Raw genomic sequence first — 17386 nt, forward strand, 5'->3', positions numbered from 1 at the left:
ACCTATGATGTACCTGTTCAGGAGGCTTAAGTGATGAGGCTTGATGGCAATGAGATCTCTGAATCATGCAGCCCAAGTGAGAAAAAGGGTGCCTATTAGCTCTGCCTCTTCCTGAAGCAGAAATAAACTTTGCCCGCGAGCATTCCTGCGACACTAATTGGCCATCAAGAATTAACCCTTAACAAAGTGAGCTCCCACCGTCTCAAAGTCAATGAATGGGATGAATCCTCAGGGCTCAAATCTCAATAGCATGGGATCAAAGGCAATGGGGTCGCTTCTCTACAGAGACCCTCACCCCTGCCAGTCAGGAATAAGTAGCCCTCGCAAGGCAGACTTAACAGTCCAGTTGAACTTGGAAAGGGGGGGATGAGGAAGCTCATGATCCACCTGTAAGAACCCCCATGGTACAGTAGTCCCCCGTTATAACGCGGGTGTTCGGGTCCAAGACAGCCACCCGCGTTGTAACCGAGCCGCGGATATCCAAGATGGCGGATATTGAAATGAATGAACGAGAGGAAACATCGCTGACTATGCTGAACATTGCTGAATGGAAGGGCGTTTTAAATAAGAAACAGCAAAGTTCGTTCAAGTCTTAAATCAAGTTTTAAATGTATTAAAATATATACAATAATATACAGCATACATACAATAATATACTTAAAATTGTACTTACACGCATATTTTTAAAATCATTTTAAAAAGTCTGTGAGTTTCCTCTGGCACATCCCCTTCCTCATCTTGACTTGTGCTTGTCTCTGGAGGTTCTTCAGGTGCAGGATGTATATTGGGTCGAAGTCTTGCTGCTCTGTGTATGCTATGAGCCACTTCAGGTGCGTGATGGCATCCGAGTGGCTCTTTGCCACTGTGGGCTGGGGTTCTTCTTCTTCTTCTGCCTCCTCTTGGGTGACCTGGTCGATGATCTCCTCCTCTGTGAATGTTTCTGCGGGTGCCATGTCATCCTCTGCTGCTGCCCACCTGTCCACCCAATCCTGGAGTGTTAGGTTCTCATCCAGTTGGTCCTCTAGCCTCTCCTCAGCTGCCCTGATCTCTGCTTCAGTAAAGCCTACGAAATCCTCTTCATCCGGGTAATGTTGGGGTCGTGGGAGTGCTGCTCCTAGGGCCTTGTTCCAGCAGTTGGCGATGGTCTTCTCTGTCACAGCTCCCCAGGCCTTCCCTGCCAGATAACAGGCATCCTTGATGGTGATGGCTTTCAGGTAATCTGGGACAGTGAGAGGAGAGTCTATCATTTCCAGGATCAGTCCTTTTTGTACACAGACTTGAAGGTCTGAATGATGCCAGCATCACATGGCTGGATCTTGCTGGTGGTGTTCTTTGGGAGATAGAGCACTTGGATCTGCCCATCCCTGGTCTTGAGAACATCTCCCTGAGGGTGGGCTGAGCAGTTGTCCAGTAGGAGTGTGGCCATCTGCGGTAAGTTGCGGGCTCTAAGGTGGTCCCTGACACTGGGTACGAAGAACTTGAAGAACCACTCCTCAAATAAGGAAGCTGTCATCCAGGCTTTGCCAGAGTTCCGGTAGGTAATGGGTAGGTTCTCCATGTTGATGTGGTGAAAGCATCTAGGAGACTTGAATTTGCCCACAATCAATGGCTTCAGCTTGTGTGTTCCCGTGGCATTGCTGGCAAACAGGATGGTGAGCCTGTTCTTGGCTTGCTTGTACCCCAGAGTCTTGTGGGCATCATCCTTGACAGCTAGGGTCTTGTCAGGCAGCATCTTCCAGTAAAACCCTGACTCATCTGCATTGTAGAGTTGCTCTGGGGTCAGCTCCTCTTGCACCATGTAGTTCTTGAGGATGTCGGGAAAGGCTGCTGCGGCTCCTGAGTCGGCGGATCTCTGTTCACCACTGATGGTAACTGCACCTATCCCATGTCTTTTCTGGAACCGATGGAGCCAACCCTTGCTGGCTATGAAATTGGTGTCCTCTGGGTGGAGCTGGTGATGGAACTTCTCAGCCTGAGTCCTGATGATAGGTCCAGATAGGGGGGTGCCACCAGACTGTTCCTGGACAAACCAGGTGAACACAGCCTTCTCTAAGTTACTGTCACTAGCGTTCCTTGCCTTTTTCCTGCTAAGCCCTTCACTCTGAGAAACTGTCCCAACATATGCTCTTAAATTGGGCTCATCTTTCACCCACCCACGGAGGGTTGACTCTGGTACACCAGTCTCTCTGGATAATTTTGCCTTCGTTTCCCCGTTTCGAAGCCGGTCTATCAAATGTATCTTTTGACTCACTGAGTAAGACTTGCGCTTAAACATTTTGAACGACAGCAACTGAACTCGAACTCGAAGATACCTGCACTGGAAAAGGTATCCCTTTTATGGCTGTGTAACTGGGCTAATCGGTCACGGCTACTCATTGCGGCTAATCGTTCTACAGTACAATACAGTGATCATCGCTGCTAATCGGTCTAATCATCGCGGGTAATAATCGCTGCTAATCGGTCTAATCATCGCGGGTAATCATCGCTGCTAATCGGTCTAATCATCGCGGGTAATAATCGCTGCTAATCGGTCTAATCATCGCGGGTAATCATCGCTGCTAATCGGTCTAATCATCACGGCTCAAAAAGGTGCTGTTTCAAAAAGCGTTTAAAATGAGTCAAGTAAGTTGGGGTCCATAAACCCCCCCGCCGTATATCGCGTATTGCGGGGCGCGTTATAACGGGGGACTACTGTAGTGAGATTAAGGGAGGGGAAACCCAGATGAAAGGCTACAGGTGTCTAAGTGGGCGAAGGGGTAGGCCCCATTCATCGTCTGGAGATGGGAGGGTACCTGAGCTGTAAGTGCGTGATTGCTGGTCAAGCCCTTGGGACCCGCTCATTCCAGGTCAGGGAGGCCAATGGGTCAGGGGACATAATGATGGTCAGCAGCTGCGACATCAAGCTGGCTCTGGACTACATCCACTTTGTTGTGGACCAGGCCCAGCAAGGTGAGTGAGCTACATAGCTGGTCTGCCATGATGCAGGGGGTGATAGACTCCACCCATGTTGCTCTCTGTGCCGTGTGGCACCAGGGAGTTCCCTTCATCAACTGGAAAGGGTTCCAATCCCTCAGAGTACAGCTGGTATGCGACCATCAAATGCGGGTCATGCATGTGTGTACCTGTTTTCCAGGGAAAATGCTAATGAAGATTATTATTAAATATTGTTGTTGCTCATCAACGGCTCAGAATCGATAATCCACCTCCCAGTGACATGGCGTTTCTCCCCATCGGAATACAGTTGTTTTCTTTGGCCCTCAATATCCATCAGATGGTTGTGGGAGGAAACCAATGAAGACACGGGGAGACTTGAAGGCTCCGCACAGTGACCCAAGAGGGAATTGAACCTGGCACTGTGAGGCAACAGTGCTCACCACTGTGCTACCGCGCTGCATAATGCAGTGACCTATCAAAATGCGATGTGACAATCTATCTCAACCAGTAGCGCCTAAATTCACCCCTGCCCACACTGTGCTCCTACAATTCCTTGCAAACTCTCCCACTACATCTAGGTGTATTCCCCGGATGCGCATCAGAGGTGGAGGTGGCCTGTTGCCTTTCACGCCCTGTTGCCTGATGTGCCTTGAGAGCGTCCTCTGGAGGGCTGGGACATAGAGGGCCCTGGTCTACTTTCAGGTGGGACTGGTGTTGTCATGTCACCCTTTTCTGCCCGCTGTGCCTGACTTGCGCCAGTCTCAGGAAGGGGGAGAGGGGGGGGGGGATTCAGATATGCTGGGCCCTCCCAGACCTTCTGTATGAAGAGCCCTGGGATATTCTCCAGCGGATCCTCCTCCCTCCAGGTGCTCCTGGGCCCCTGGCTACTCCATGGGATGGAGGGGCAGCTGGAGTGAGCTCCAGAAGCCTCAACATTGTCTGGTGCTGCCAGTCCTGGAGGCTCACCATTGTCTGCACCATTGTCTGCACCATGCAGTTGAAGTCCTCAGCCGTGGTATTCAGAGACTGAGCAATGCTTCAGAGTTCTCCTGCCATGGGTCTAACTTCAAACCCCAGGCTTTCCACTGCGGATACCACCCTTTCAATGTTGGCCTGGATGCATTGCATTGCCGCCACCATCTCCTGTCAGAAGGCTGTGGGACTCCTCAAGGGGCTTTTCACAGTAACTTAATTTGAAGCCTAATTGTGACAATAAGCAATTTTCATTTCATTTCATTTTTTTCATTTCATTTCATTTGGCCTTGCAGTCGCAGGAGTGCAACCCCATCCTGGCTCAGCATTTACATCTCCAGCAGCTGAAGCACAACGTGTCCACAGGCCCGACACCTGGCTGGACACAGCTGTGTCCTGGGATCCAGCAGACCTCCAAAAGTCTGATTCCTGGGACGTCCCTGCCTCCATCTGATGTTCATCAGAAGCAGTGTGGTGCTCACCAGAATGTGACCCAGAAGCCTGCCTGCTAAGATTGCCCACCAGAGTGTGTGTCTCTGTGATGGTGGACGGTGCAGGTGAAAGCCAGGATGCTTCTACACTTTCCTCCTCCTCCGACATCTCCGAGACCCTGCCCAGGGTGGGCCATGGGACCCTGTGGGACCATTGGACCATGGGACCCTGAATGGGTCAGGCTGATCGGGTGATGTTCCTACAAGGAAAGGAAGATAGTATTAATACATGGCCAGGGAAATGGTCTGCGATACACGGACACACTTGAGATTGATCATCTGGTTGAACGTACGGAGGCTCCTCACTTTTCTCTGGCTGGCCCACCTCGCTCTCAGCTCAGAGGGGAGGCCAGCTCCTGCTCCTACCCTCTGTGTTCCAAGGCTCCCCCCTCAAAAGGAGGTAGGATCCTCAGCTTGGGCATGGCACTGCCCGTCGTTTCTCACTTGCAACAGTTGTGGGCATGTTTTTCCTGCAGAATCACAAATGGGGTTGACGATAGCTCGCTGCCTGGCAGGTCAGATGTCAATGAATCCTGGCAAGTATGGGAACTGTGCACAAGAAGCTTGGGGTTCTGAAGACCAGTGCCTTGGGGTATGAGGAAGCTTATGGTCGGGTGCAGCATGTGGAGTCGAGGTGACATTCCGAGGGGTGACGGCAAGGTGGCGCTCAGAGAGGATACAGAGACCACTTACCCTGGCAGAACGGAGTAGATCATTGCTCCATGGCATCTAGCATGTGGGTGAGGGCACCCTCTGTAAATCTAGGAACAGGTTTCCTCGCTGCCATCCTCCTTGAACGAGAGCAAGTGCAGTGGAGCCGTTTAAATGCAGCGCCCCCTTGAGTAAAGTGCTTAGATGAAGCAGGCAAATCGGATGCATTTCACGTGCAGTGTTTTCACATGGGGAAAGTTTATTTTTCGATGTGCCTAAAAATTGCAGTCAATTTTCGCACCAAGATTGTGCAAGTGGAATATCACACCAGTTTTCGCACCAAGATTGTCACTGATATTTTTAGCAAATATTCTGCCCCTGTAATATTTATATACTCAGACACAGCTACATGTATATAGACATAATTTATATATATCCAGACACAGGTACGTATATAGACACAATGTATATATACCCAGATACAGAACATGTACATAGACACAATGTATATATACCCAGATACAGAACATGTATATAGACACAATGGGCGCGATTCTCCCATATGGGGAGAAATCGTAAGGCTGGCGTCAAATCCGGGCGGGTTTGACGCCAGCCCCCCCCTTCCTGACCGGGAACCGATTCTGATCCCCGGTCGGGGCTAGCATGCCGACGCCGTAAACTCCGGCATCGCGGGCTTAACGAATTTCGTTAAGCCCGCTTGCCAGAGTTAGCGCCGGCTGACGCGTCATATGACATCAGCCGCGCATGCGCGGATTGGAAGACTCCAACCCGCGCATACGCGGATGACGTCATCGCGCATTTGCGCGAAACCTGCGCATGCGCGGGCCGGGATGCCCCTCAGCCGCCCCGCGAAGTGATACAGCGGGGCGGCGGAGGGACAAAGAGTGCGCGGGCATCGGACCCGCTGCCCGCGATCGGTTTTTACGAACAGCCAGACCAGGTGTGTTTGTCGTTCGTAAAAACAGCCGTAAAGGGCTGGGAACTCGGCCCATCGAACAGCTGAGAATCGCTGCCGGCCGTAAAAAAACGGCGGCAGCGATTCGTATCGGGAGTCGGTTGTGGGGGGGGGGGAGAATAGCGGGAGGGCGTCGGAACAGCGTGGCCGTAAAATTTTACGAGCCACGCTATTCTCCGCACCGTTGGGAGTGCGGAGAATCGCGCCAAATGTATATATACCCAGATACAGAACATGTATATAGAAAAAATTATAAATACTCAGATAGACACAATGTATATACCCAGACACAGCTACATGTATATAGACACAATGTATATAGACCCAGACACAGCTACATGTATATAGACACAATGTATATAGACCCAGACACAGCTACATGTATATAGACACAATGTATATAGACCCAGACACAGCTACATGTATATAGACACAATGTATATACCCAGACACAGGTACATGTGTATAGACACAATGTATATACCCAGACACAGCTACACGTATATAGACACAATGTATATAGACCCAGACACAGCTACATGTATAGACACAATGTATATAGACCCAGACACAGCTACATGTATATAGACACAATGTATATATACCCAGACACAGCTACATGTATATAGACACAATGTATATAGACCCAGACACAGCTACATGTATATAGACACAATGTATATACCCAGACACAGGTACATGTGTATAAACACAATGTATACAACACAAATACATGTATATAGACACCGGTGTGGCCGGAGACTGCTAGGCGCCGGGAAAATGCATCCTCAAATAGGCTGCGCATATTTAAATAAGCCTAATGGATCACTTAAGTATGATTATCTGGATCATGCCCAACAAGATTGTGATCCAGATTGCCACAGGCGCCGCGGGGTCAGGTACCTCGCATGCGGTTTCCACTCAGCTCAAAGCCCAATTTGGGCCTCTCCTGCGATGCTCCGTAGATCGGTGCCGAGCGCAATGTGGTGGGAAATCGTACCCGTAATATATATATATATATGTAAATATACATACACACACACAAGCATGCATGTTTATAGGCGCATCCTGTAGATGTACACAGTTACATGGATATAGACATGTAATGCAGACACAAGTATATGTATATGAACTAGTGTATGTACACATACATGTGCTCACATATGTAATACAAACACAGTAATGGTGCATGCCCAGCAAAACATACTCTCCGCATTCTCGCACCATCCTTTTAACCTGCTCATCTCTCAATTCCGTCGCTTCATCAATTCTGAAGCCTCTGGGGCTAATGTTCCGAATTGTGGTAATGGCCTTCATACAGTTAAAATTCAGTAAATTCCTTAATTCCCAGTGGGAATGAAGCAATGTCCAAAAGGCAGCTCACTCCCCAGGTTCCTATTTCCTTCATATCTCTGACAATTCCATTGTTTTTACAGCTGTCATTCCCATGGCAGGAGTGGCTATGTGGCTGTAATTATAATCTGAATCGCCAACTAGGTTGTACGATCACATGCGGGAGGCAAAGGACTTGCCATAAATGCAAAATGCCCCATGTTCTGCCCAATTGAGACTCATGTTGACTCAGGTTGATTACAATCCTGCCGGCACCATTACAAAACATGTATTAGACTGTATTAAATATAGGTGGTATGTGAGCTGAACTGATTAAAAAAAATCCATCCTAGAATTCCACCTCTCACATTAACCAAAAATTATGTATACAGTCATTATCGCAGCCAGAAAGAACACACTGTTACTGTACCTTTTCACCTTGTTTAATCTTTGAATGCAGTCCGCTGCCAGCCTCTCTCCTGGGTGGGTCTCGAGGAACCTCTTCACATGAGGCAGCAGGGCGTTACTGGGAGGGAAGAGGCCAGTGCAGAGCCAGAGGAGCTGCCAGCCATTGTCTACACTGTATCTGAGAGTCAGAAGCAGAGAGAGAATCAGTGCATCAGTTCACCAAGTGGCTGTTTACAACAATCTGATCCAGCCCACAATTGTTCAAGTTTGTCCATTCTCAGCTGCCCCCAAGAAGGAGGTGGGCCTTCCCCCTGAACCTAGAGTTGCCAACCGTGTGCTCCCGATTCCATCACATGCTCTGTCACCAGGCTCCAGCATCCACCCCCCCCCCCAACCGCTCCAACCTCCCCACCCCCACACTCCAATGATTACGTGCTAGACATGCCAATTCTTATGATAAACTGCCAGCTAGCCAAGCAAAAGGTGACAGTCTATTTATTGACTAGAACATCTAGTTCTTGACGAAAGTATTTTATTATAAAACAAATGCGTGGTTAAGATAACTATGAGAAATATTTTACAAACAACTATTAATGATAAATTAGACTAGAGCTACTGCAAGTATGACTATGCACTAACACGGCTATCTCCAGACTCCTTGATGTACAGTCACGTGGTAGATGTACACTGCCACCTGCTGGTTGGAGGTCATTTACATCATTTTCTACATAATTGCTTATGCAGATCATTACATTTACTTCCACCTCTATTTCTTTGATGGGCTTTGTTGCTCACAGCAGTGTCAGGAAGATTAATCATTAATTCCCAGAGGCTTCAGGACAATAAACTATTTATTTTGTATTTATATGATACCTTTAACATTGTAAAACATACTAATATGCTTCAAAGGGGCTTTAATCCAAGAATATTTGACACCGAGACACATATGGAAATATTTGGTCAGATGACCAAAATCGTGATGAAATAGATGGGTTTTAAGAAATGTCTTAAAGAAGCAGAGTGAGATCAAGAGGTGGAGAGGTGTAGGAAAGGAATTCCAGAGCTCAGGGCCCACACAGGCACCAAGGGTGGAGTGATTAAAACGGGGGATGCACAAGAGACTAGAATTAGATGAGCAGAGAGATCTCAATGAGTGTGGAGCTGCAGGAGTTAATAGAGGTAGGGAGGCATGGAGCCACGGAGGGATTTTCAATCAAGGATGAGGTGAGGTGTGTCTGGATCGGGTGTCAGCGAGCACAAGGGTGATGGGTAATCAGTACTCAGTGGGAGTTAGGATACAGGTAGCAGAGTTTGGGATGACCTCAAGTTTACAGTGGACAGAATATTGGAAAATGGGCAGGAGGAAGAGTCAAGACCGGAGGTAAAAATCACAAATGAGGATTTCAAGAGGCAGACAAACCAAGACAGGGAAGAGTCGAGGGATGTTAGAGCTGGAGGTAGATGGTCTTGCTGATGGTGTGGAGACATCTGGTCAGATTCTTACCTCAAGGCCAAATGCAACACCAAGGTTGCAAACAGTTTGGTTCTGCCTCAGAGTGTTGCCAGGGAGAGGGATGGAGTCATTGGCGAGGGAACAGAGTGGAGATTGAAGACAATGCTTTCTGTCCTCCCGATATATAATTGGGGGATTGTTCTGCACATCCAGAGATGAATGTTATATGGGCAATATAATAAACAAGAAATAGTGGCTTTGGCAAAACAGATGGCGGTGGAACAGAGGTGGATGGCATCAGCGTTCATGTGATGCTGTCTCCAAGGGGCAGCAAGTAGATGGGAAATAGGAGTAGATCATGGATAAATCCTTGGGGACACCAGAGGGAGGAAGAGAAGCCATTGCACTTGATGTTTGCCTACTTCTGGATAAGAATGGAACCAGGCAAGTGCAATCACGCCCAGAGGCAAGCAGGTGAGAAGGGTTTAAGATGACGGTTGTAGTAAAGAGATGAGATGAGGGGTTATTTTTGCATTTTGGAGTGGGCAGCAGGTTTGACTTAGGACAATGGGACCAAATACTATTTGATGTGGCTGGGCAGATATGGAGATGAAAGGCTGACACAATTGTCTAGCATAAATGTTCAAAGCTTCATCCCTTGAATAAAAGAAAGACTTGCATTTATATAGTGCTTTTCATCAATGCAAGGCATTACAATGTGCTTCACAGCCAGGTGCACTAACTGTACGAAAATTAGCAGCCAACTTGTGCACAGCAAGCTCCCACAAACAGCAATGAGGTAATGATAATAATCTGTTTTTGTGATGGTCAGTGTGCGATAAATATTGGACGGGATACCAGGAAGATCTCCCCCACTGTTCTTCAAAACAGTATCGCATCCCCACCCAACAGGGCCTTGGTTTAACATCTTGCCTGAAAGAGAGCAGCGATGGCAGTGCAGCACCTCACTCTGGACTGAAGTGTCAGCTACCCATTTTGGGAACAAGTCCCAGAGCATGATTTGAACCCATAACCTTGTACCTCAGCCAACAAGGGGTGCTACCATCTGAGCCATTCTGGCTGCCTGTTCTGGCTGGCATCATCCAACTCAGCTTCCACATCTTCCAGTGGAATAGCTTCATTTTTATTTTGCAGATTTTTTTTTCTCTTTTGGTCACGTCAGGTAACTTTCCTTCATTCGAAGCCATTTGCTTGCTCCATTGCAGTTTGGGTAATGCGTCGGCATTTTCAAAAAGCTCGATTTTGAAGACTTTCAGCTGATTCCCAGCCTCTTCTTTTTTCTGGACTAAACCTTTCGGCTCATGCACTGACATGGTCTGTGACCATCTTGTGGTTTGCTTCAATATTATCTCCTTTGGCTTCAGGCCTCTCTTCTACCTTGCCCAAGGGCCTCCTTGCTCTCTCAGTGCTTTATTGGGGGCATTTTGGAACGTATGATCAGCTTCCTCAACAATTTGGAGTTTAAATATTTATCAAAGGCTTTTAATACTTCATTAAAACTGGTTGAGGAGTTATCAATGCCTTGCATTAGGATTACTTCACCCACAAATATACTAAACAAGTATAAAAATCTGTACTTTTTCTGATTTCTAACTTAATCCTGATGGACACTTGCAATTAAAAACTTTCTTTCTCCATGATGCCCAATTTTCATGTCAGCTTTGGCACTTGCATGAGCTCAGATTGATCTCTCTTGCAAGATGATACTGCCGAAGGCATTCTTTCACATTTTCTTCATGCGCTTGTTGGGTTTTGGCAGTCTCCCACTGCGATCGCGAGCCCGACTCTTTAAAGTAGTCAATTCTGCAAGAAATCTTCAAACAAGCGGCAGCACACTGGTTAGCACTGCTGCCTCACAGCACCACGGACCTGGCTACAATTTCAGCCTTGTGAGACTGTGCACATTCTCCCTGGGGGCGATTCTCCAATTTTGGGCCGAAGTGTTCACGGCGTCATGAACGCCGTCGCATTTCACGATGGCGCGAACAGGGCCCGGGTACGACAGATTCTGGCCCCCATAGGGGGCCAGCATGGCATGGAGCGGTTCACGCCACTCCAGCCTCCTTACGCGATGCCAAATGGGCGTCGCGCCAATCCACGCATGCGCAGTTGGGCCAGGAAGTAGGCCCGGGGGGGGGGGGGGTGGCCGGCCCGCCAATTGGTGGATCCCGATCGCAGGCCAGACCCCATCGGAGGCTCCCCCCCACAGGCTGCCCCCCTCCCGACCGTTCCCGCAGAGTTCCCGCTGGCAGCGACCAGGGTGAACGGCACCAGCGGGATTCTGTCGTATCGGCGCGGCCGCTTGGCCCATCCGGGCCAGAGAATCGGCAGCAAATGGCGCCGATTCTCTGCACCTCAGAGAATCGCGCGCCAGTGTTGGGGCATCGTGGCGCAGTTGCGCCGATTCTCCGGCCCGGCGCAGGCCTAGAGAATCGCCTCCCCGTGTCTGCGTGGGTTTCCTCCGGGTGCTCCGGTTTCCTCCCACTGTCTAAAGATGTGCAGGTTACGTGGATTGGCCATGATAAATTGCCCTTACTGTCCAAAGATGTGCAGGTCAGGTGTGGTTAAAGGGATAGGTCAGGGGAGTGGGCCTGTCTTTCAAAAGATCGGTGCAGCTATGATGGGCCAAATGGCATCCTTTTGCACTGTAGGAATTCAATTCTATGGTTCTACGCCAGGTACTTATTTTAAGCTTAAATAATTGATAGGAAAGGGATTTTAGACTGTGGTTGCCAATTAAAAACACTTTTTCAATCATTCACCCTCGACCTCCATAGGTTGTGGTGCCAATTGTGGACCTGTGCTGTCACTTTCTTCCATATATATTAGTGCTGATTATTGCTGTAATTTCTACCCTTTTACTATATTTTACTCACCCTTTAATAATAATAATCACTTGTCACAAGTAGGCTTCAATGAAGTTACTGCGAAAAGCCCCTAGTCGCCACATTCCGGCGCCTGTTCGGGGAGGCCGGTACAGAAATTGAACCCGCGCTGCTGGCCTTGTTCTGCATTACAAGCCAGCTGTTTAGCCCACTGTGCTAAACCAGCCCCTACTGTGCTAAACCAGCCCCTTTATGTGATCTGGCTAGGTCCTTTTACTCTGTGTTCACTCAGGTTATTATTTTTAGCTGCACATTGGATTATTCTTCTGCCTTCAGCCTTTTTGGAATTTTATTCAGCATTTTGTGATCTGGCCAGGTCACTTGACTCTGCATTCACTAAGGTCTGGCACAGGAACTACATGGATTGGCCATGAAAAATTGTCCAAAATTCTATGATTAACCTAGGACAAAAGTTCGGCGCAACATCGTGGGCCGAAGGGCCTGTTCTGTGCTGTATTTATCTATCTATCTTTATCTATGTGCTCTGATGGAGTCCTTTTCAACCTCCAGGTCTGAAATGCAGCTGCTTTTCAGATGATCTCCAAATGTACCTTCAATTCAGGCATACATCTTACAGGTCAGATTGCAGTTTCTTTAATTTTTCATGCTTTTGGGATTTCGGGGTCTACCCATCGCTGCCACTATATTGTAAGGTTGTTTGATGTCTCACTAAGAGGTCTGGAGGCTTGTGCAGTTGACATTAAAACAATTTATCAGTAACCTATAACTATATATATCATCAAGGTACTGCCCTGCAGGGGGGCTGTCTCCATGCTTGCTTCTTCCAGAATCCTTGATATTCAGTCCACCATCAAGAGACTCTCTATGTCATACCGTGGGCAAAACTGTTCTCCACTCGTATGTCAACCTTTACTAACCCGAACACCCTTGTACCACAATCACAGCGGGGGTTTGGGAGGGCACAGTACCTGAGAGGGGACAAATGAAAGGAGGCACAATAGCAGGGGGGAGAGAGCAAGGAGGAGTTGAAAGAAAAGTAGAGGGGAGTAAAAAGTAGTAGAAACAAAAGGCGCAGGTTGAGAGGGACAATCAAAGGCCCAAACGAGAGGCCTAAATGCCATGAATAACTAAGAAAAATGCAGGGAAACTCGGGTTACATTGGGACGCTTGTACAGTACGTCAAGGGTAGATATGTCCTGTTAAATCCCAGAGGGTTTATGGCCTTGCCTGTCACCAAAGCCAAATGGGCAGTTCTTTATTGACCCACAGTGTAAATCTGGAGCTAATCTGTACAAGGTGAGTTATAACACGCAGCCACACACTGTTTTAGGCTCAGTAAGATAGGCCGGTGTCCAGTGCATTAGTTCAGTGAGACACTCTCAGACCCATGGAGCAAAAGATGGCAGGTTTCTCATGGCCCATAAGTAGCTGCAGGGTTTTGGCCTCGGGCTCGGATTCTTACCTGTTACAATTATCTGTCAGCTGCTTCACAATCTGGCAGTAGATCTCGTCCTGTAGTGTGTCCTCCTGCAGTGCCGCTGAGAATATCAGATCAGTCAGCTCAGTACCAGACTTGGCCAGCTTCCCTGGGTAATCTCCCATGTACCTCATAATGGGTGAGAGACTGGTTAAGGATGTTCGAGAGATGGAAGTGAGCCATAGACAAATAGGACAAATGTTATGCCCTTTAGTTTTGGGGGAGGTCATTGCTTCTCCTTGTCTTTAATCTGGGGCCAAGCAGGTCTGGTATGTCTGAGATGGGAGCCCACATTTGAAATGATTGTTTGTGCCTCAGCCTGCAGGCCATGACTAAAACCTCACTTCCCCCAAGCTCGGCCCACAAGGAGTGTGACTCCTCAATGTTAACTGCAGTATTCTCATCATTAAACCCGACTGCTGCAAGAGCAGGAGGCCATTCAGCCCCTTTAGTCTGTTCCGCCATTCAATCCGATCATGAGCTATCTAGATTTTAACTCTTAACACTCTCGCATAACAAAAATCTGACAATCTCAGTTTTGAAATGTTCCTCCCCAGGAGCATTTTAGGGAGGACAGAGTTCCAGATGACCACTCCTCTGTGTGAAGACGTGCTCCCTGACACCATTTTGGAGCAGCCTAGACCTAATTTTGTGTTTAACTAGCTGCAGGAGGAGTATCTGGTGACCAACACAGGTAGGTTAACCATCGATGACAATCATACTACATTTTTTTTAGATTCACCTACGATTCTAGGTATCAATGTTCCTCTACCCACTGGGAAAGGGTGGTTCTGTTGCTATTATATGAACTGATCTCTAATTTTCAGATGCTGAACTCCAAATCTCTGACACATCCTTCTACCTCTCCTGTAGGCCAGGGCCACACCACCAAACATCAAGTTATTGACTCCAGAGGAGTCACTGATATCATCTCCTCCAGTGATCATATCTCCACAGCTTCCCAGCCCATTCCTTAACTCCATACTACACACTTCTACCTCCTTCCCAAGATCCATAAACAACATTTCCCTGGTAGACTTATCTTTTCAGCTTGCTCCTGCCCCGATGAACTGATTTCTTCCTACCTTGAATCCATTTTTTTCTCCCCTTGTCTCTCCCTTCCCACATCCATGGCTCTTCTGATGCCCTCGATCACTTTAAATGTTTCCAATTTCCTGAGCCTTAAGGGAAATCCTTTTGACAAATTTATTAGGTTTTTTTGAGGATGTAATTAGGAGGGTAGATAAAGGGAAACCAGTAGATGTAGTTTAACTGGATTTCCAAAAGGCATTCGATAAGGTTAATGGGCAAGATACGGGTTCATGAAGCTGTGGGTGATAAATTAGCATGGATAAAGGAGTGGTTAACGGATAGAAAAGAGAGTGGGCACAATCGAACCTTTTTCCCAGTTGTGAATAGTGGAGTGCCACTAGCATCAGTGCTGGGGCCTTAACTATTTACAAACTATATTAGTGACTTAGATGAAGAAAGAGACTAATTTATCCAAGTTTGCTGACACCAGGCTGTGTGGAGAGGATAGGTTGTGGGGAGGACACAGAGAGGCTGCAGATATAGACAGGCTATGTGAGTGAGCAACGAGGTGTCAGATGGAGAACAATATAGGGAAATTGGTCGTAAGAATCCAAAAGCTGATTTTTCTTTAAAAGGTGCGGAAATTGGGCGCATATTCTCTGGAGTTTGGAAGACTGAGAGGCGATCTCATGGAAACCCTGTAAATTCTGAAGGGGTATTGTAGGGCGCACGTTGAGAATCTAAAAATTGGGGAATCTAAAACACAGGCCACAGTCTCAGGGTAGGTGGAGATTATGTTCCAGTTCCATTGTATAAAGTACAATTGGAGTGTGATTTAGTGTCAGGTCCAGTAGTTGTCGGAGTGGTTAAGCTGTTACCAGAGGACTGACAGGTTTTACTTTTGGGTAATGATTTGACAGGAGTGAAGGTTATAGCGTCACCCATAATCACAGACAGTCCAAGGGAAGATAAGGAGACAGAAAAGTTACAGGAACTATTTTCACATATTTTTCCATCATATGTGGTGACCAAAGGGCAACACGGTGGTACAGCGGTTAGCATTGCTGTCTCACAGCGCCAAGGTCGCAGGTTCGATCCCGGCTTTGGGTCACTGTGGAGTTTGCACATTCTCCCCGTGTTTGCGTGGGTTTCACCCTCACAACCCAAAGATGTGCAGGGTAGGTTGATTGGCCACGCTAAATTGTCCCTTAATTGAAAAAATGAATTGGGTACTCTAAATTTATATTTTAAAAAATGTGTGGTGACCAGGGCCGTGGCTAAACTATGTTCACCACCAGAGATTAAAGTCAAGTCACAATCAGCTGGTAGACTGGCCAAACTATCCTTGAGAATGAGGAGAATTCTGAGGAAGTGTTCAGTAGAACTTCATTAATTGAGACCCAGGAGGCAGATCCAGTGATACATAGATTAGCACAGGCAGCTCTCACAGAGGTTGAGGCTCAGGGGTTTCCAGACTGCTATTACATTAAGAACAGAGCTCTGATGAGGAAGCGGAGATATCCTCATGGACCTGTGGATGAGGAATGGGCAGTTGTTCATCAGATAGTGGTACCCCCAAAATATCATAGGGAAGTACTACAGATAGCACATGAGATATCAAGGGCAGAACATGTGGGAATTCGGAAAACTCAGGCACCTGTCAACAGGCATTTTTCCTGACCTGCGTAAGGATGCAGTGCAATTCTGTAGAACCTGTCATACCTGCCATGTGATAGGTAAACCACAGCCTGTGATTAAATCAGCACCTTTAATACCCATACCAGTGTTTGAAGAACCATTTAGTTGGGTATTGCTATATTGTGTAGGACCATTGCCTAAAATGAAGGCAGAGCATCAATACATTCTTACCGTCAGGATATGACTGCTCGATTTTGTGAAGCTATACATTTAAGAACAATTACAGCTAAGATAATAGTGGAAAAGTTGACACAGCTTTTCACATGCTCTGGCCTACCTGTAGAAGTACAATCTGACCAGGGTTCTAACTTTATGTCTAAAATTTTCCAGGACATAATTTGTAGTTTAGGTACCAAACAATTAAAATCAACCGCCTATCAGGGAGATTTGGAGAGATATCATCAGGCTCTCAAAACCATGATTAGGGCCTAGTCACATGAATATCCAAGAGATTGGATTGTTTTACTAATTTCCACCAGAGATCCTCCGAATGAATCCATTGGGTTTAGCCCATTGTGATTTAGTTTATGGGCATGAAATACAGGGCCCATCAAAATTGATAAAAAGAAAAGTTTCTAAAACAGGATGAATCCTCAATGCTGGATTACATGCACTTGTTTCGGGAAAGATCCACAGGAGCTTGTCAGGTAATCCAAGAGCATTTAAAGGTTTCGGGAGCAAGAATGGAAATGTGGACAGACAAATGTGCCAGGTCCAGAATATTCCAGGCTGATGTTGAGATACTGATATTGTTGCCTTTGCAGGACGAACCTCTGAAAGTGAAATTCAGTGGCTCCTATAAAAGTGGTTAGGAGGGCGAGTAAGGTGACTGACTTAATAGATACTCCAGACCACAGGAAGAAGAACCACATAAATATGCTGGAAAAAATACCATCGTTGGGAAGAGGATAGGAAGAAACAAGTGTGTTGGGTCGTAGTAGTGGAAGAGGACAGAGATGGGAAGAGTGAGGTAGGAAAAGTGGTCGACAGTTCACAGAATGACCTTCCTGTGGTTCGACTAACAAATACGGACATCCCAGGATAATTAGAGACCGGGTTTGCCTATTTAAAAGAAGCACAGCTAAAAGATCTAAA

The 17386-nt window shown here is 47.2% G+C and overlaps 1 protein-coding gene across 6 annotated transcripts in view; it reads right to left on the bottom strand.

Annotated features, from left to right (window-relative positions):
• The window catches only part of LOC119976212 (unconventional myosin-VIIa-like), a 270037-nt gene that overhangs the window by 41292 nt on the left and 211359 nt on the right, over positions 1-17386 (bottom strand). For 5 of the 6 annotated variants that reach the window (XM_038816529.1, XM_038816530.1, XM_038816527.1 and 2 more), the window contains 2 exons: positions 13547-13700; positions 7787-7942 (listed from right to left, as the gene is read on the bottom strand). In XM_038816529.1, the coding sequence (XP_038672457.1) occupies positions 7787-7942; positions 13547-13700 (310 nt within the window). The remainder of the gene's footprint in view (positions 1-7786; positions 7943-13546; positions 13701-17386) is intronic. The other variant, XR_005462884.1, reaches the window with a different exon arrangement.

The sequence above is a fragment of the Scyliorhinus canicula genome, chromosome 13 (assembly GCF_902713615.1).
Source record: "Scyliorhinus canicula chromosome 13, sScyCan1.1, whole genome shotgun sequence".
NCBI lineage: Eukaryota > Metazoa > Chordata > Chondrichthyes > Carcharhiniformes > Scyliorhinidae > Scyliorhinus > Scyliorhinus canicula.